Source organism: Crotalus tigris, unplaced genomic scaffold, assembly GCF_016545835.1.
Source record: "Crotalus tigris isolate CLP2741 ecotype Arizona unplaced genomic scaffold, ASM1654583v1 scf7180000020497.760770, whole genome shotgun sequence".
NCBI lineage: Eukaryota > Metazoa > Chordata > Lepidosauria > Squamata > Viperidae > Crotalus > Crotalus tigris.
In genome coordinates, this window is record NW_024098046.1 from 200,680 (window position 1) to 221,067 (window position 20,388).

Here is a 20,388-nt window from a genome sequence, read left to right on the forward strand (position 1 = left end):
AGGACTGCCTCGTATTGGCTGAGCCTTTTCTAGTTAGAGAATAATAATAATAATAATAATAATAATAATAATAATAATAATAATAATAATAATAAAACATCTGCCAGACTATCCCACCTCCTTTATATGGATGATCTGAAGCTGTATGGAAAAACATCATCTGAAATAGAATCGCTGCTCAACACTGTCCGTATATATAGCCAAGATATTGTAATGGAGTTTGGCTTGGACAAATGTGCCACACTTACTATCAAACAAGGAAAAATAGTGAAAACTGAAGGAATCAAGATGCCCCACGAAAATAACATTAAGAGTCTGGATGAGGAAGAGTACTACAAGTACTTGGGTATCCTCCAAGCTGACAACATCAAGCACACTGAAGTCAAGAAAAAGATTAGAGGTGAATACATCAAGAGAGTGAAGAAGATCTTAAAATCCAAACTCACTGGAGGAAATACCATAAAGGCAATCAACACCTGGGCAATCCCAGTCATTAGGTACACAGCTGGAATAGTGGACTGGACTCAAGCAGAACTAAAAGCAATGGATAGGCAGACCAGAAAAATAATGACAATGAATCATGCCCTTCATCCACGCAGTGACATTGATAGACTTTATCTACCAAGGCAAATAGGTGGGCGTGGAATGCTACAAGTACATCAGATGGTTGAAGAAGAAAAAATGGCTTTGGAAGAATATCTGAAGAACAATGATGAAGATGCACTGAAATTAGTATATCAGGAAGGCTTACTAACTACTGGAGAGACCAAACTGGCCTACAAGAAAGACCAAATGAAGAACAGAATAGAGGCATGGGAAGACAAAGCACTACATGGCCAATACATGAAAAAAAATAGCTGGGAAAGCAGATAATAATAAAACCTGGCAATGGCTAAGAGCAGGAAAATTGAAGAAAGAGACCGAGGGACTAATTCTGGCTGCACAAGACCAAGCCTTAAGGACAAATGCATACAAAGTCAAAATTGAGAAGACAGCAACAGACAGTAAGTGCCGCCTATGCAAAGAAGCTGAAGAAACAGTGGACCACTTGGTAAGCTGTTGCAAGAAGATTGCACAGACTGATTACAAGCAGCGGCATGACAAAGTAGCAACAATGGTGCATGGAAGATCTGCAAAAAATATCATTTGCCTGTAAGCAAAAACTGGTGGAATCATAAAATAGAGAAAGTCATAGAAAATGATAAAATTAAACTGCTCTGGGACTTCAGAATTCAAACAGACAAGCACCTGCAACATAACACCCCAGACTTAACAATTGTCGATAAGAAAGACAAAAAAGTCTGGATAGTGGACGTGGCAGTGCCTGGAGATAGCAGAATAGAAGAGAAAGAACTGGAGAAGATAACAAAATACAAAGACCTACAAATAGAAATAGAAAGACTGTGGCAAAAGCAAGCAAGGGTAGTACCAATAGTCATAGGCGCCTTGGGTGCAATCCCAAAACAACTGGAGCACCACTTGAACACCATTGGCATTGACAAATTCGCTATTAGTCAATTGCAAAAGGCGGCCTTATTAGGAACTGCTTCCATCCTGCGACGATATCTGTAATACCATCAAACATCCACATCTGCCTATCCCAGGTCCTGGGTAAGGACTCGATAGACAAAATGCCAAATCCAGTCTGAACATCTGGCTGACTGTGCGATGATCGATAATAATAATAATAATAATAATATAATAGTAGTAGTAATAGTAGTAGCAGTAGTAAAGTTGGAAGGGACCTTGGAGATCATCTAGTCCAACCTCCTGCTCAGGCAGGAAACCATATCCCATTTCGAACAAATGGCTGTCCAGTCTCTTCTTAAAAACTTCCAGCGTTGGAACATTCACCGCTTCTGGAGGCAGGTTCTTAATAATAATAATAAAGTTGGAAGGGACCTTGGAGGTCATCCAGTCCAACCCCCTGCTCCGCCAGGAAACCCTATACCATTTCAGACAAATGGCTGTCCAGTCTCTTCTTAAAAACTTCCAGTGTTGGAGTGCTTACAGCTTCTGGTGGCAAGGAGTTCCACTGGTTAATTGTTCTCACTGTCAGGAAATTTCTCCTAGGTTGCTTCTCTCCTTGATTGGTTTCCACCCGTTGCTTCTTGTCCTGCCTTCAGGCGCTTTGGAGAACAGCTTGACTCCCTCTTCTTTGGGGCAGCCCCCGAGATATTGGGATCAGACTTTCCATTGCTAAGCAAGGCGGTTGTTAACCGAGTCGAGCCTGATTTGATGACCTTTTGGGGGCCACGGGGGTTAAGTCAATCAGCCAGTCCAGCTTTCCCCATGGACCCTGCAACCTTTGTAAATACATCCCGATTGTCAAGTGCCCAAACTGATCACGTGGGGGATGCTGTGATGGTTGTAAAGTGTGACCTGTGGTCACAGATCCCTTTTTTCGGTTCCTAGTAGAGAGGTCCCCAACCTATGAGCTGTGACCCACTACTGGTCTGTGGCCTCTTGGCCACCGGGCCACATGAATAGCTATGCTCAACCCCTCTCGTGTCACTGTTGCCACAAGCGTTGTGTGGGTGATGGCAGCACTGCTAGTATCGTGCAGGCAGCAGTGTTGCCACGAAACTTGCATGAGCAACCGTCACCTGGGGTGGGAGCGGTGTGAGCCTCGCACCGGTGGTAGCATGGCTGTGAGCTGGCAGCGGTGCCACAAGCCATACACAGGCACCACCGTTGCTAAGAGCCTCACGCGCATGCTGGCAGCCCCGTTTGCGTGGTGCGCATGCTGGCAGCCTGCTTGCAAGTGCGCGCATGTGTAGCCCCGTTCATGTTTGCACCTCCACGCATAAGGCAGCTGCCCCCCTCTCCTGCTGGGCCACCAATCCCAAAAGATAGTCGAAAAGTTGTGGTTTAAAATACAGAAAAATTTGAATGATTGGAAAAAAATTGCAATTATCTTTGTTGGGGAGAATTGCTGCGGTTAAAATGAATGTTTTGCCAAAGTTTCTTTTTTTGTTTCAAATGATACCTTTTTTAAAGAAGGAGGTAAATTTAGAAGAATGGCAGAAAGGTATTAATAAATTTATTTGGGCGGGGAAAAAACCAAGAGTAAAATTTAAAATTATACAAGATGTTCGAGAGAGAGGTGGACTCAAGGTACCGAATTTGAATATTGGAGTTATAAAGTATTTAAAATTTTGGTTTTTGAATGTATTTACAATTGTTTGATGTTTATTTAAGTTGTAAGGTTTTTTTTAGTTTTTTATTAACCCTGTATTCAGCTCTGGGAATAAGGGGGGAGGATGAGGGGGGGAGGGGTGGTGGGAGAGGGGGATTATTTTATTGTAAAACTGTAAAAATTTTCAATTAAAAAAAAAATCCCGAAAGATTGTCCTAGTAACTTCTAATGGGCACTAAAGTAGTTGTAAGTTGAGGACTTAGTCAGTCCAACGTGACGTCAACTAATGGGGGTTGGACTAGATGACCTCCAAGCTCCCTTCCAACTTTATTATAATTAGAATGCAGGACTTTTGCAACCCCAGGCTTTTGTGAATCGGGTGCAAATCATCAGCCACCTTTGCTAGGGTGGGCAGGTATTGAAGCAGAGTCTCTGGGAAGCATTTTGGAGGCCCACCCCGTCCTTTGGGTCTGCCTCTGTAACCCCTAGGCCTGCTTGTCGGCACCGCCTGGATGATTCTCCCAGTGGTAGCTCCAAGATCTCAAGAACTTTTCACACTGGAGCATGGTGTATGTTTACCTGAAGTATCTTTTAGGGCAGGGTTCTCCAATCTTGGAAACTTTTAAGACTTGTGGACTTCAACTCCCAGAATTCCCCAGCCGTGAGTTGAAGTCCACAAGTCTTGAAATGGCCATGTCTGGAAGCTAGAGCATTCTGGGAATTGAAGTCCACAAGTCTTAAAGTGGCCAGGTTTCTTGTTTTTTAGGAATTTTTTTTTTATTAAAAGTTTTAAAAATTTTATACAATATATATCCCAAATCCCTCCCACCCCTCCCACCCCTCCCCCACTTCCCAGAGCTGATTACAGGGTTACAAATAAACAATCATAATCTAACTAACATTACCCAACTATACTAACAATCAAATCCATAGCATACTTTAACTCCTTTTCAAGATAAATATCAACAAATTAAAAATGAAAATAATAATATAATTAAACCATAATACTAAAACTAATATAAATTCAACCATATTAAACTATTAATAATAATCTAAAATTTACTCATGCTAGATAATACTTTTTAGTCTCATATTTATTCTGAATATAATCTATCCATCTTCAACAAACCGAAATATATCTTTCTTGTGAATGGTCCTTCAAATAAGCGGAGATTTTTGCCATTTCTGCTAAATTAGACAACTTGAGTATCCATTCTTCCATAGTAGGCAAAGAATCTTTCTTCCAATATTGCCCCACCAATAATCTTGCAGCTGTTATAAGATTCAACATCAAATTAATTTCTTTAACATCAAAATCTACAATAACACCTAACAAAAATAATTGTGGGGTAAACTTTATCTTTCTCTTAAAAATCTTTTGAATGTTCCACCAAATCTTAATCCCAAAAGCTTTTATATTTCTACAAGTCCACCAAATATGAAAATAAGTGGCCAGGTTTTGAAGGCTGGGGAATTCTGGGAGTTGAAGTCCACACATCTTAAAGTGGTTGGGTTTGGAAGGCTAGGGAATTCTGGGAGTTGAAGTCCACCTGTCTTAAAGTGGTCAGGTTTGGAAGGCTGGGGAATTCTGGGAGTTGAAGTCCACAAGTGTTACATTCCCCAAGGTTGGAGACCCTTACTTTAGTGTCTCTTGATCTCCCCTTTAAAGGATCGTAACAATATTTGGACTTCAGCCTAGCTGACATTGATGGTTGAGGGCTGCAAATTCTCTTTTCAGCTCCTAGACCTCTAACCAGCTGGAGTCATTTTGTATTTTTCTCAACAGGATTACACCCACGAATTCCACAAAACCAAAACCAATTTCGTGGCAGTGCGGGAAAGAGAGAATCTTATGGGATCAGTCCGGAAAGATATTGAGTAAGTTGTTAATTTTTTATTCTCATCATTCTCATCATCATCATGATCATATTATTATTATTATTATTATTATTATTATTATTATTATTATTATTATTATTATTGAATATTTGTAGCTCAGGGTTGAAATGAGAGGTCCTTGGTGCTCTCTGAACTTGCTTCTTTTCTTGCAGACGTTTCATAACCCAACGAGGTAGCATCATCAGTGCTAGAAGTGGGAGGGGGGAGGAGGAGAACGACGACGACTGGATGTTTTCTTGCAGACATTTCATAACCCAACTAGGTAGTAACATCAGTGCTAGGAGGAGGAGGAGGAGGAGGGCAGCTATGGGGTCCTTGGTGCTCTCTGAGCTTGATGGTTTTCTTGCAGACATTTCATGACCTAATTAAGTAACATCATCAGTGCTAGAATGGAGGGAGGGTTGAGGAGGAGGAGGAGAAGGAGGAAGAGGACAACTGGATGTTTTCTTACAGACGTTTCATAACCCAACTAGGTACCATCATCAGTGTTAGAAGGGGGAGGACTGAGGGGTCCTTTGATGTTTTCTTGCAGATGTTTCATAACCCAACTAGGTACCATCATCAGTGTTAGTCCTGATGATGTTACCTAGCTGAGTAATGAAACATCTGCAAGAAAACTAGCTCAGACAGCACCAAGGACCCATTATTACAATTGTTATTGTTATTATTATGATTATTATTGCAAGTAGTCCTCGATTTAGAACAGTTCATTTAGTGACCGTTTGAAGTTACAATGGGCACAGGGAAAAGTGCCAATCGTACGTGACATCTGCCTTTCGTGCTCTGTCAGTGAAGGCTTTACTGAATGCAGGTGGCGAGGCCTGTTCTGTTGCCACAGTTATTAACGGAATCCCTGTATAATAATAATAATAATAATAACAACAACAATGATAATAATTTAATAAATCCAAATTTAAAAATAAATTGAATTTTGATCACGTGACCATGGGGAACACTACAACAGTTGTAAGGTCATAATTCACTTTTTTCGGTGCTGTTGTAACTTCAGATGGTCAGTAAAACCATTGTAAATCAAGGGATAATAATAATAATAACAACAACCCATGTCAACCATCAGCGCCAGTCAATTTGAATGTTCAGTTCATTTTAGGTTCACGTCTAATGAATAATAATAATATTAATAAATGCGAATTTAAAAATAAATCCGAATTTTCATCACGTGAGCGTGAGGATGCTGCAGTGGTCGTAAGTGTGAAAAACAGTCATAAGTCACATTTACTTCATTGCCATTGTAACTTCGAACGGTCACTAAGGAGACACCTGACAGGACAATCAACCAGTGGAACAGCTGGCCACCAGAAATAGTGAGCGCTCCATCACTGGAGATTTTTAAGAAGAGGCTAGACCAGGGCTAGGCAACCTTGGCTCTTTTATGACTTGTGGACTTCAACTCCCAGAATTCCTGAGCCAGCATGAGGGAACTATGGCCCCCTTCATGACTCGTGGACTTCAACTCCCAGAATTCCTGAGCCAGCATGAGGGAAACTTTGGCCCCTTCATGACTCGTGGACTTCAACTCCCAGAATTCCTGAGCCAGCATGGCTCAGCTTGGAAACCTCTCCCTTTCCCCTCAGCATGGCTGGCTCAGGAATTCTGGGAGTTGAACTCCACGAGTCATAAAAGAGCCAAGGTGGCCTACCCCTGGACTAGACAGTCACTTGTCTGAGACGGGGGCTGGACTAGAAGACCTCCAGGGTCCCTTCCAGCTCTATTTTATTCCAGGGCTTTTCAACCAGTGGTACGGATACCACCTGTGGTACATTGGCACCTGGCAGGTGGTATGCGACCATCCTAGAAAAGTGGTAGTGGGGCAGGGGAATGAGAGCGCTGCCGGGCGCAGGTGTCTTGCTCGGCTGTGGCTTGGGGGGCACTTTTTTCAGGGCCATTGTAACTTCAAACAGTCACTAAGCGAACTGTTGTAAGTCGAGGACTACCTGTACTTTATCACTTTTTTCCTTTTTTTTTTTGGTCAAGTTTTTGACACTTTGCTAGGTGACTGGTGGTACTTGAATGTTGCCATATCCTAAAAGTGGTACAATGGGTGAAAAAGTTGAAAAGCCCTATTCTACTTAACAAGTGGTTGTGAGTCAAGGCCTACCTGTAGGCCTTTTGACTTTGGGACTCCTGTTTGCGTGGCCTCTGAGGCTGTTCACCGAGTAGTTGACTTGCTCTTAAGACTTTGCATTGTGTTAGTATTGGCACAGCTCTGATCCCGGAACTTCAAATAACATTATTCCTTGGAGACTTTGAACTTCACACTCTCAATAACAACAGGGCGTGCTCTTGTAATCAGTAACTCTGTGTGTGTTATGTCTGTGTGTGTGTTTGTGTGTGTGTGTGTTTGAGAGAGAAAGAGAGTTGTTTTATTTGCGCACAACCTGAACGATTGCAAACGTGGCCTTGTGTTCAATGCAGATAGTCCTCGACTTAATGACCGTTCAAAATTACAGCGCCCCAAAGCTACTCATGAGCCAGTGTTGAAGTTGCAGTGGTCACAAACACACACAAGAGGCCTCTGCTGAAATGGATTGGAAAAGTCATATTCCAAAGAAAGGAATTAGGCTGGCACTTGTCCAAATTTAGGAAGGGGGGGGTGTCCTCATAAGTCAGGAGTGGGCAGTTGTGGCACCTTTATGACCTGTGGACTTCAACTCCCAGAATTCCTCAGCCAGCCGTGCGGCCGAGCCTGTGGACGTCAGCTCCCAGAATTCCTCAGCTGTGCGGCCGAGCTTGTGGACTTCAACTCCCAGAATTCCTGAGCCAGCCGTGTGGCTGAGCCTGTGGACTTCAATTCCCAGAATTCCTCAGCCAGCCGTGTGGCTGAGCCTGTGGACTTCAACTCCCAGAATTCCTGAGCCAGCCATGTGGCCGAGCCTGTGGACTTCAATTCCCAGAATTCCTCAGCCAGCTGTGCAGCTGAGCCTGTGGACTTCAACTGCCAGAATTCCTCAGCCAGCTGTGCAGCTGAGCCTGTGGACTTCAACTCCCAGAATTGCTGAGCCAGCCGTGTGGCCAAGCCTGTGGACTTCAACTCCCAGAATTCCTCAGCCAGCCATGCAACTGAGCCTGTGGACTTCAATTCCCAGAATTCCTCAGCCAGCCATGCAACTGAGCCTGTGGACTTCAACTCCCAGAGTTCCTCAGCCAGCCGTGTGGCCAAGCCTGTGGACTTCAACTCCCAGAATTCCTCAGCCAGCCATGCAACTGAGCCTGTGGACTTCAACTCCCAGAGTTCCTCAGCCAGCCGTGTGGCCGAGCCTGTGGACTTCAATTCCCAGAATTCCTCAGCCAGCCATGCAACTGAGCCTGTGGACTTCAACTCCCAGAGTTCCTCAGCCAGCCGTGTGGCCAAGCCTGTGGACTTCAACTCCCAGAATTCCTCAGCCAGCCATGCAACTGAGCCTGTGGACTTCAACTCCCAGAGTTCCTCAGCCAGCCGTGTGGCCGAGCCTGTGGACTTCAATTCCCAGAATTCCTCAGCCAGCTGTGCAGCTGAGCCTGTGGACTTCAACTCCCAGAATTCCTGACCCAGCCATACTGGCTCAGGAATTCTGGGAGTTGAAGTCCACAGGTCATTAAAGGCGCCCTAGTTGCCCACTGCTGCCGTACGTTACCAGTACTTAAAGTCTGAATTCTTTTTCACCCGTTTTCCATTTTTGTCCACACCTTGCAGGTCGTACAAAAGTGGGTGCGGTGTCAACAACAGACGAACGGAGCTTTTCTTGAAGGAGAACGAACATCTCCGAAAGTAAGTCACCTTCCTACGCTTGGCCTTTTCCTCTTGTGAGCTGTCGGTAACCCCGCTTGCTAATTTCGTCGCTTCTTAATGCGTATTTATTGATTTATCTCTATCCCCCTGCCTTTATTATTTCTACCAATCACTCGACATACTGACTTTTCTTTTGTCCCAAAGGTGCTTTTTCAAAAGGCAACTAGACCGTCTTCGTTTCTCCTTTGAAGACATTTCGCTTTTCATCCAAGAAGCTTCTTCAGTTCAGGCGGAAGAATTTCTATCTCTTGCAGTCATCTGGTCATTAGTACTCTCTCTGAGACTCATTGAGGCCACTGGAAGGTTTTAGTTCAGGGGTAGGCAACCTTGGCTCTTTTATGACTGGTGGACTTCAACTCCCAGAATTCCTGAGCCAGCATGAGGGAAACTTTGGCCCCTTCATGACTGGTGGACTTCAACTCCCAGAATTCCTGAGCCAGCATGAGGAAACTATGGCCCCCTCCATGACTGGTGGACTTCAGCTCCCAGAATTCCTGAGCCAGCATGGGGGAACTATGGCCCCCTTCATGACTTGTGGACTTCAACTCCCAGAATTCCTGAGCCAGCATGAGGGAAACTTTGGCCCCTTCATGACTGGTGGACTTCAACTCCCAGAATTCCTGAGCCAGCCATGCTGAGGAGAAATGGAGAGGTTGCCATGCTGTCTCAGGAATTCTGGGAGTTGAAGTCCACAAGTCATAAAGGGGCCATAGTTCCCCCATGCTAGCTCAGGAATTCTGGGAGTTGAAGTCCACGAGTCATGAGGGGGCCCATAGTTCCCCCATGCTGGCTCAGGAATTCTGGGAGTTGAAGTCCACGAGTCATGAGGGGGCCCATAGTTCCCCCATGCTGGCTCAGGAATTCTGGGAGTTGAAGTCCATGAGCCATGAAGGGGGCCATAGTTCCCCCATGTTGGTTCAGGAATTCTGGGAGTTGAAGTCGACCAGTCATAAAAGAGCCAAGATTGCCTACCCTGGTTTAGTTTTTCCCCTCAGCATTACCTGAAAAGTGCAAATAGGTGTGGAGCCTTCTTGGAACTGCTGAATGGAGTTACAACACAGTCCTTTCAGCAGTTCCAAAAAGGCGCCACACTCATTTGCACTGTTCAGGGAGTCCTCGACTTATGACCGCAATGGAGGCCAAAGTTTCAGTCGTTAAGCAAGACATTTGTTAAGTGAATTTTGCTCCATGTGACGACTTCAGAAGGCCTTGTCAGAAGGCTGCAGAAGAGGATCACATGATCTTGGGACACAGCAACAGTCATAAGTATGAACCAGTTGCCAGGCGTCATGAATCTTGATCACATGATCAGGGGGATGCTGGAAAAGTCATAACTGAAAAACCTTAGAGGTCTTCTAGTCCAACCCCGTCAGAATACAGAATAACAGAGTTGGAAGGGGGTCATCTAGTCCAACCCCCTGCCCAAGCAGGAGACCCTACATCATTTCAGACAAAAGGCTGTCCAGTCTCTTCTGGAAAACTTCCAGTGATGGAGCGTTCACAACTTCTGGAGTCAAGGAGTTCCCCTGGTTAATTGAGTTTTCCTTATCAGAAGGCGGCCGAGAAATTCGCAAAATGGCGATTCACATGATCCCGGGATGCTGCAACTGTGGCAAAGGCATGCCTGTGGCCAAAGGGCCAAATTTGGATCATGTGACCATGGGGAGGGTGCGATGGTCCTAAGTCACCTTTTTTTCAGCGCTGTCGTAACTTTGAACGGTCACTGAATGAACCGTTGTAAGTCAAGGATTGCGTGTATTCAGGGGACCCTGAGGGCGCAGATACGCCTCCAAGTGGCCTCAGTGATTCTCAGAGGGAGCACTAACAACCAGGTGACTGCAAGGAGTAAAAACCCTTCCGTCCTCCGCCATTCAGTCAGAACTAAAGAAGCTTCCTGGAGGAGAAGCGAAAAGTCTTCGGGGAAAAACAAAGTCCATTTGCCTCTTGGGACAAGTAGGATCTGGATGGCGTGGAGATACTGACTTTTAGTTGATCTACATATCGCAACTAACCACAATCCTCAACCTAGGACAGTAATGGAGTTTGCCCCGTTACGGTCATAAGTCGTGACTGTCGTAAAATGAGTCACCATGAGACCGGATCTGGGTTTTAATTACTTTTTTTTTTTTTTTTTTTGTGGTACACCATCCTGGATGGCTGTAGGTTCTTGGCTGGATACAATTTGCTCGTACTAAAGTTAAAACTTTATCCCCTTTTAACTTGAGCATAAGCCATTTGTTTGGCCATATTTTGCAAGCTTTCTTATGACCGTTGTTAAGCGGATCACGGCAGCGGTTAGTAACATGCTTGTTAAGTGAACCTGGCTTTCCCCACGGACTTTGCTTAAATTTTCCAACTGAAATTATCTGCTGGATTGCATTTTACTCTACTGATTCAAGATAGACAGCGAATAATATTTACACGTTACTTATATAATAATAATAATGATGATGATGATGTTGGAAGGGATTTTGGAGGTCATCTAGTCCAACCCCCTGCTCAGGCAGGAAACCCTATATACCACTTCGGACAAATGGCTGTCCAGTCTCTTCTTAAAAACCTCCAGTGTTGGAGCATTCACAGCTTCTGGAGGCAGGTTGTTAATAATAATAATAATAAAGTTGGAAGGGACCTTGGAGGTCATCTATTCCAACCCCCTGCTCAGGCAGGAAACCCTATACCATTTCGGACAAATGGCTGTCCAGTCTCTTCTTAAAAACTTCCAGTGTTGGAGCATTCACCGCTTCTGGAGGCAAGGAGTTCCACGGGTTAATTGTCCTCACTGTCAGGAAGTTTCTCCTTAGTTCCAGGTTGCTATGTAAGGGTGTAGCCCTAACATATGTTGTATACAGTATGTTTTAAATGTGTGATATGTGTATGTGTGTATGCTTTGAGAGCAAGCAACTAAATTTTATTTTTAATGTGTGCCGTTGTGCCCACACAAAAAAAAGACAATAAAGGTTATCTAATCCAATCTAATCTAATTTTACATATCGTTAACCTGGTTGACACAGCCAGTGTTTGTATCCTGAATGGCCATTTGTCTGAAATGGTAGCATAGGGCTTCCTCCCCGAGCTTGGGGCTGGACTAGATGACCTCCAAGGTTCCTTCCACCTCTTGTTATTCCGTAATAAAGCAGCCACTTTCTAAGACAGCCACCATATCTCACCTCAAGGGGGAGCTAGTTCTTCAAGAATTGTCTCTGTGGGGAAGTTGTCAAATGTTGGTTTCCCCCCCCCCCAAAAGTCTTTGCGGTGTTGTGTAATGAAGTGTGAATAAAATAAATTGTACAGGATATTGCCTTCTCTTCTCCCCCCCCCCCCCCCGCTTCTGAATGGGGGAAACAGTGCAATGGATGCTAAATCACGGAAGTATCTCAGCTTGTCCTTGGGATTCTGCTAAGGCGTGGGATTACAGAACAAAATAACAGAATTGGAAGGGACCTTAGAGATCTTCTAGTCCAACCCCATCAGAATACAGAATAACAGAATTGGAAGGGGACGTGGAGGTCATCTAGTCCAACCCCCTGCCCAAGCAGGAGACCCTACATCATTTCAGACAAAAGGCTGTCTAGTCTCTTCTGGAAAACCTCCAGTGATGGAGCGTTCACAACTTCTGGAGTCAAGGAGTTCCCCTGGTTAATTGAGTTTTCCTTATCAGAAGGCGGAGAAATTGGCCAATGGTGATTCACGTGATCCCGGGACGCCGCAACTGTTGCAAAGGCATGCCTGTGGCCAAAGGGCCAAATTTGGATCATGTGACCATGGGGAGGGTGTGACGGTCCTAAGTCACCTTTTTTTCAGTGCCATTATAACTTGGGATGGTGGGTAAATGAATGGTTGTAAGTAGCCTGGAAGTATCTCTCTAGCATTGATGATGTTACATAGTTGGGTCATGAAACGTCTGCAAGAAAACCACCCAGCTCAGAGAGCATCAAGGACCCCACAGTTGTCGTCATCCTCCTCCTCCTCCTCCTCCTCCTCCTCCTCCCTTCTAGCACTGGTGATGTTCCCTAGTTGGGTCATGAAACGTCTGCAAGCTCAGAGAGCACCAAGGACCCCACAATCCTCCTCCTCCTTCTTCTCCTTCTCCTCCTCCTCCTCCTCTCCATAAATCCCTTCTAGCATTGATGATGTTACCTAGTTGGGTCATGAAATGTCTGCAACAAAACCACCAAGCTCAGAGGGCACCAGGGTCCCCACAGTCCCTTTCTCCTCCTCCTCCTCTTCCTCCTCCTCCTCCTCCTCCTCCTCCTCCTCGCAACCCCCCCTTCCTTCTAGCATTGATGATGTTCCCTAGTTGGGTCATGAAACGTCTGCAACAAAACCACCGAGCTCAGAGAGCATCAAGGACCCCATGGTCCTCCTCCTCCTCCTCCTCCTCTCCATAAATCCTCCTCCCTTCTAGCACTGATGATGTTCCCTAGTTGGGTCATGAAACATCTGCAAGAAAACCACCAAGCTCAGACAGCATTAGGAACCCCACAGTCCTCCTCCTCTTCTTCTTCTTCCTCCTCCTCCTCCTCTTCCTCCTCCTCCTCCTCCCCCCCTTCTAGCACTGATGAAGTTCCCTAGTTGGGTAATGAAATGTCTGCAAGGAAACCACTAAGCTCAGAGGGCACCAGTCCCCACAGTCTTCCTCCTCCTACTCCTCCTCCTTGCAACCCCCCCCCCTTCCTTCTAGGATTGATGATGTTCCCTAGTTGGGTAATGAAATGTCTGAAAGAAAACCAACCAGCTCAGAGAGCACCAAGACCCCACAGTCTCCCCCCCCTCCTCTTCCAGAACCACACCTGCCTGCCAAAAGATGGTGTTCATTTTGAAGGTCCATTAATCTTAACATCTTTGCAACGAGGAACCGCAAGGCTTTCATTATAAAATGGAAAAAGGGGGGGGGAAGGAACCCTTGATTGATAATCCTGTAAACTTGATGATTTAAAAAAACAAACAAACCCAGATCTATTCATCTCCTGCCTTCGGATAGGCTTTGCACCAGCGGTTAATTGCCTGGCTGTGCCTGAGGCCGGACTTCCAATGTTGCCAAAAAAGGGAATTTTTTTTTTCTCTCCTTCGGCTGGCAGAAGACATCCCTCATATTACTTAGCGGCTTTTAGGCCAAAGCAATGAATAGATTTTTTTTTTTCCCCCAGTCAGCATTCTCTTGGTCTACCTCCTCCCAGCCCATATCTTTATTTTTTTTTCTTCGTTTTACTCTTTGTGGCTTTGTAAAAAAAAAAAGCCCTTTTCTCAAAAAATAGACCCTAGCAGCATGAGAAAAATAGGGGAAAGAGTATCAGAAACAGTCTAGACCCTGTCCAGTTCACTTTCTGCAGCAGTGTTTCTCAAGCTTGGGTATTTGAAGAGGTATGGACTTCAACACCCAGAATTCCCCAGTGTGGCTGGGGGAATTCTGGGAGTTGAAGTCCACCCTGCTTCAAATAACCAAATAACACGTGCCTGGCTGAGGAATTCTGGGAGTAGAAGTCCACAAGTCATCAAAGGGCCAGTTGGAAGACCCCTGTCTTAAAGCATCCTGGCTGAGGGATTCTGGGAGTTGAAGTCCAAAAGTCCTAAAAGGGCCCAGTTGGAAGACCCCTGTCTTAAAGCATCCTGGCTGAAGAATTCTGGAAGTTGAAGTCCACAAGTCATGAAAGGGCCCAGTTGGAAGACCCCTGTCTTAAAGCATCCTGGCTGAAGAATTCTGGAAGTTGAAGTCCACAAGTCATGAAAGGGCCAAGTTGGAAGACCCCTGTCTTAAAGCATCCTGGCTGAGGAATTCTGGGAGTTGAAGTCCACAAGTCATGAAAGGGCCAAGTTGGAAGACCCCTGTCTTAAAGCATCCTGGCTGAGGAATTCTGGGAGTTGAAGTCCACAAGTCATGAAAGGGCCAAGTTGGAAGACCCCTGTCTTAAAGCATCTTGGCTGAGGAATTGTGGGAGTTGAAGTCCACGAGTCATCAAAGGGCCAAGTTGGAAGACCCCTGATTTAGAATGAGAGCAAGGATTTTGACAGCTGATGTTTGCCTTTTGTTCTGCTTCCAGGTATCAAGTATTTTTTTTTTCCTCCAGATATGGAGGACAGGTAAATAAAGCCCAAAATTTCCGTTGCTAAGCAAAGCGGTTGTTAATGGAGTTTCACCCTGTTTTACAGCTTTTCTGGCCACAGTTTTAAAAGCCAATCACTGCAGTTTTTTTAAGTTGGTAATACGGTCACAAAACGGAATCACACGATCCCGGGACACTGCAAATATTTGCCAGCTGCCAAAGTGCCTGAATTTTGATCAGGTGACCCACAGGGGATGCTGCAGCCGTCGTAAGTGTGAAAAAACAATCCTAAATCCCTTTTTTCAGTGCTGTTGCAACTGAACGGTCACTACGCAAACGTAATGCTGTTATTTTCTCCAATTCAAAATCAGCGCACAGTTGGAAGGGACCTTGCAGGTCAATTAGTCCAACCCCACGCCCAAGCAAGAGACCCTACTACTACACCATTACAGTGTTTGTAAGTCAAGGACTGCCTGTCCTTGAAATATCTGAGCCATTTTATGACTCTTAACTCTTGGATAGACAAATCGTATTGGATTTGTATAAATCTGTTCCAAGCCCCCAAGGCTTTCCCCATCCTGGGATTTGTATTTTGGTGGGGGGATGTCTTGTCTCTAAATAAACTGTTGTAAGTCAAGGACTACCCATATTTGTTTGCACTTGTTAGGAACGTATCTTTTTTTTTCTCTTGGTTTTTCCAATTCTCTCTCCCTCCCGTCTTCAGTCTGACTTTTCCTGTCCTTTTCATGAGCTCAGAGGCTAACTTTGCGGTAACCTTTTTAATTGTTTCCCATCTGAGGTATTAAAGCTCCCACATTTTCTGGGTTGTTTTTTTTCTTTCCTTTCTTTCCCCACGCGTAATGGCATTTATCGCCTCTTCGCTCAGTCCAGATGGCATCCGCGGCCGTTTTCCGCCGAGCGAATGTCTCTATCTCCTGAACCTCCCAAGACTGTGAGAACATTGGAAAGAGAAGACTCGGCTTGGTCCATTAGCAAATTACCGGAATTTGTTCTGACAGATGTAGCTGGTGGTAATGCCTTACATTAATGCCCACTGCTTTGTTTTTAAGTTCATTTTAGACCCGTTCCTTGGGGGAATTGGCTGTTATTGCAAGGGGGGGTGTCACTCTCCGCTGGAACTGGCCTTTTGGAGAGATAGGATAGGATAGGATAGGATAGGATAGGATAGGATAGGATAGGATAGGATAGGATAGGATAGGGGAGAAGATAGAATGGAATGGAAAAGAACAGAATAAAAAATGGAAAATAGAATAGAATGGAATGTAGAATAAAGAATGGAAAATAGAATAAAAATAGAATAGAATAATAGGATAGGATAGGATAGGAGAGAAGATAGAATGGAATGGAACGGAACAGAACAGAATAGAAAATGAAAAATAGAATAGAATGGAATGGAATGTAGAATAAAAAATGGAAAATAGAATAGAATAGAATAATAGGATAGGATAGGAGGATAGGATAGGATAGGGGAGAAGATAGAATGGAATGGAACAGAACAGAATAGAAAATGGAAAATAGAATAGAATGGAATGTAGAATAAAGAATGGAAAATAGAATAAAAATAGAATAGAATTAGAATAGAATTAGAATAGAATAGAATAGAATAGAATAGAATAGAAAAAAGAATGGAATAGAATATAGAATAAAATGGAAAATAGAATAGAATAGAATGGAATGGAAAATGGAATAGAATGGAATGTAGAATAAAGAATGGAAAATAGAATAGAATAAATAGAATAGAATAAAGAATGGAAAATAGAATAGAGTGGAATAGAATGGAATGGAAAATGGAAAATAGAATGGAATGGAATGTAGAATAAAAAATTGAGAATAGAATAGAATAAATAATTAGAATAGAATAGAATAGAACAGAATAGGACAGAATAGAACCTTGGAGGTCTTCTAGTCCAGCCCCTTGCTCAAGCAGGAGAACCTATACCATTTCAGATAAGTGATTGTCTGGTCTCTTCTTAAAGTCTAGGAAGATGCTTGTCAGAATTGCAAGGGGGAGGGGGCCTTTGAAGCTTGTGAAAGTTAGGAGCAACCAACAAAGACAGAAGCCTCAAGATGGCTAGAGACAGCCTGGTCGAGACAGGGGACGGAGTCAAGCAGGGAACTAGTCTGGAATCCTTACATAGGCACAAGAGTCCAAAGTCCCTTGAATGCCGTTGAACCTTATCTAGACTGGCCCAGATGCAAACGGCCAGTCTGGGAAGATTCCTCTATTATAGGCTTGAGCAACACAATACTCTGTTTCCCCAAAAGTAAGGCCTACACCAACAATAAGCCCTAGCTTGATTTTGGGGGGTGGGCCTAATATAAGCCCTACCCCCCAAAATACGTCCTAGTTTTGGGGTGAGGCACACACTTAAAAATCAAGCTAGGGCGGGGGTGTGGAGCTGCCCTACGCGTCCCGCACCCGCTTCCCTTGCAGCCAGCCCACTTCTTCTGAGGCCTCTTCTGCAGCCAGGCCTGCATTTCTCAGTCACGGGCCTTTCTGGAAGGCCTTGTGCAGCCAACAACTGAGCTATGGGTTCAAACCATAGCTCGGTTCTGCAAGACCTCTGCAGCCGAGCCCCGAGCCATGGATTGAATCCATAGCTCGGTACTCGGCTGCTTACGCCTTCCGCAAAGGCCTAACTGCAAAATGCAGGCCTGAATGCAGCTGCAGAACTTTGGCCCCAGAAGAAGTGGACCGGCTGGGTGGTGCTGGAGGTGAGGGAAGGCCTACCCCCAAAATAAGACCTGGTGCTTCTTTTGGAGGCCAAAAAGGAAAAAAAAAAAAAAAGACCCGGTCTTATTTGAGGGGGAAACACGATAGTTAATTGAACTCTTCAGCCATAGATCTAATGGTTCGCGTCTGAAAAAGGTAGACCAGGAGTAGACAACCTCGGCTCTTTTATGACTCGTGGACTTCAACTCCCAGAATTCCTGAGTCAGCATAGCTGACTCAGGAATTCTGGGAGTTGAAGTCCATGAGTCATAAAAGAGCCGAGGTTGCCTACCCCTGTGGTAGACAGTATTTATGACCGTCGCCATGTCTCGGAGTCCCCTTTTGCGACCGTCCGACGAGCAAAGTCAATGGGGAAGCCAGATTCACTTAAAAGTCACGTCAGTAACAATTGTCTTGCTTAGCCACAGAAATTTTAGTCTCCGTTTTGGCCAGAAGTTGAGGACTACCTGGTATTCTGTTATCCCTCAGGGAGCCTCCAGCTGGAATGGCATTGTATCTGAAGATTGGGCGCTGGCCCCAAGAATGAGAGAGCCCTTCTTCCTTGACTCCACCATCAGCTTCCCAGAAATGGGGGGATACCCACATCAGTCTCGCTACTTCAGGGGTGACTCACCCAGCTGGCTGTTCTGGAACCCGTGACTTTCCTTCCCTCCGGGGCCAGGGCTGACCATCAACAGCCAGAGTCATCCCCTTTGCACTCCGTTGGTCATCTAGCTTGGAAACCTGGCTAGTTCTTCCACCCCCCCACCCCCCCAGTTGTTGGTAGAGTCAGGTCAGTGCCTGGGCTCATCCCCTCTGCTCTCTGTCTGCCTTGCCAGGTGAGAGAGGAAGGGGCAGAGGGCTTGAGACCAGGGTCTGTCAGACATGGCAACTGTGGAGATGCGTGGACTTCCACTCCCAGAATTCCCCCGCCAGCAGCTTTCTAAGTCTGTTGTTCTTATTTTCTTATATTGGTTGGTTGGATGGAAGCAGTTTTGCAATTGACTAATAGCGAATTTGTCAATGCCAATGGTGTTCAAGTGGTGCTCCAGTTGTTTTGGGATTGCACCCAAGGCGCCTATGACTATTGGTACTACCCTTGCTTGCTTTTGCCACAGTCTTTCTATTTCTATTTGTAGGTCTTTGTATTTTGTTATCTTCTCCAGTTCTTTCTCGTCTATTATTATTATTATTATTATTATTATTATTATTATTATTATTATTATTCCCCCACCATCTCTGCCTTTTCTTGCCTTGGGCTCAGACGCAAACTGCCAGCCCTCTTTGCAAAATAAACACGTTTCTTCAGTTCTTTTATTTCAATTTGCTTCCTGTTTATTTTTACAGGTTGGCGCGAGGAAAGCGGGCTGTAAAAATTAAAAATATTGTGCTTTTCCTTTCAGCTCCGACCGGCTGATCGAAGAGACGATAAGGTAAGGCTGGAGATGGCTCTCTTCCAAGGGATCCACCCCATTGCTTCAATCAGCACCTGCCCTGGGGGATCCCGGCATTGTCTATCCCACCCCACCCCCCAGAAATCTGTTGGCTTTAACACCCGAGCATTAAAAGATGCCCCCCCCTCTCCTTTAAGTTTAACATTTAACATTTACAATTTCCAAATTTTAAATGACCACAATTCCCTTCATCCCCGTTCGTCACAAATTCTAATATTCAGAATACACATCTTATCTATTAAATACATCCCATTTCTCACCATCTTACATCAGCTAGTTAATAATACAGTATAACATTCTTATTTTCTATTAATGTCCAAGTGTCTTAAATTTGGTAACCAAACTTTTCTCTTATTTCAACGTTAAATGCTTCCCCTCTTTTTCTCTTGATGTCTACTATCTCATATATAAGCTAGTCATTTTTATTATAACAGCTCAGTAAAAACATATTTATTACATTTATCAGTGGATTTTTAGCTCGTAGATGGGAAACTGAAAAATTGGGAAAAACTCATTAGGACATTGATTGTCTAGAGAGATTGAATGTTAAAATAACCAGGATATGTATCAACTAAAAATGATTGATAAAGGTAAGAAAGTTATTTTTATTTAATTGATATGATAAGAATTGCATTAGTTTAAACATGAGACAGTAAATACTAAGGGGGGGGGGGAAGAGAGGAAATACTTAATGTAATAGTTTGAGACTTGTACTAAAGCAGTGGTTCTCAACCTGTGGGTCGGGACCCCATTTGGGGTCGAACGACCATTTCACGGGGGTCGCCAAACAACGCAGTCCGCCATTTTTTCCCCCCTTTCCTTAGCTGTGTTACTCCCTTTTATTCTATTGGCTTTTGAAAGCCAATAGAATAGACTCTCTTGAATAGAGTCTAATTCTATTGGCTTTCAAAAGCCAATAGGAATTGTCCATGCTGTCTCTGCCCTGCTGAGCCCGCCAAAAGTCCCATTCTGCAAACGGTGCTGCACCAGTTGAGTAGTCCTCAACTTACGACCGGTTGAGTAGTCCTCGACTTACGACCGGTTGGGGGTCATGGCATTAAAAAGGTTGAGAACCACTGTACTAAAGATACTTGTATGTTATTGAATTATTGATTAACTCAGCCGCCACGTTGCTTTTTAAATAGTTAAATGTAAAATTAGAAAATCAATTAATTTTTTTTTTAAAAAAACCAAATAAATAAAAGACACACACACCCTTTCTCCTGCCTCTTCAAATTTCCCAGTTCCCAAAAGGCCTTCTGAAAGAATTAACCCCTTGAAGAGGTAGTCCTTGAATTAATAACGCTTCGTTTAATGACGGTTCAAAG

At 44.3% G+C, this 20,388-nt stretch overlaps 1 protein-coding gene across 3 annotated transcripts in view; it reads left to right on the forward strand.

Moving 5' to 3' along the window:
• The window catches only part of GOSR1 (golgi SNAP receptor complex member 1), a 38,762-nt gene that overhangs the window by 7,330 nt on the left and 11,044 nt on the right, over window positions 1-20,388 (forward strand). For all 3 annotated transcript variants that reach the window (XM_039366959.1, XM_039366960.1, XM_039366961.1), the window contains 3 exons: window positions 4,926-5,017; window positions 8,733-8,807; window positions 19,010-19,039. In XM_039366959.1, the coding sequence (XP_039222893.1) occupies window positions 4,926-5,017; window positions 8,733-8,807; window positions 19,010-19,039 (197 nt within the window). The remainder of the gene's footprint in view (window positions 1-4,925; window positions 5,018-8,732; window positions 8,808-19,009; window positions 19,040-20,388) is intronic.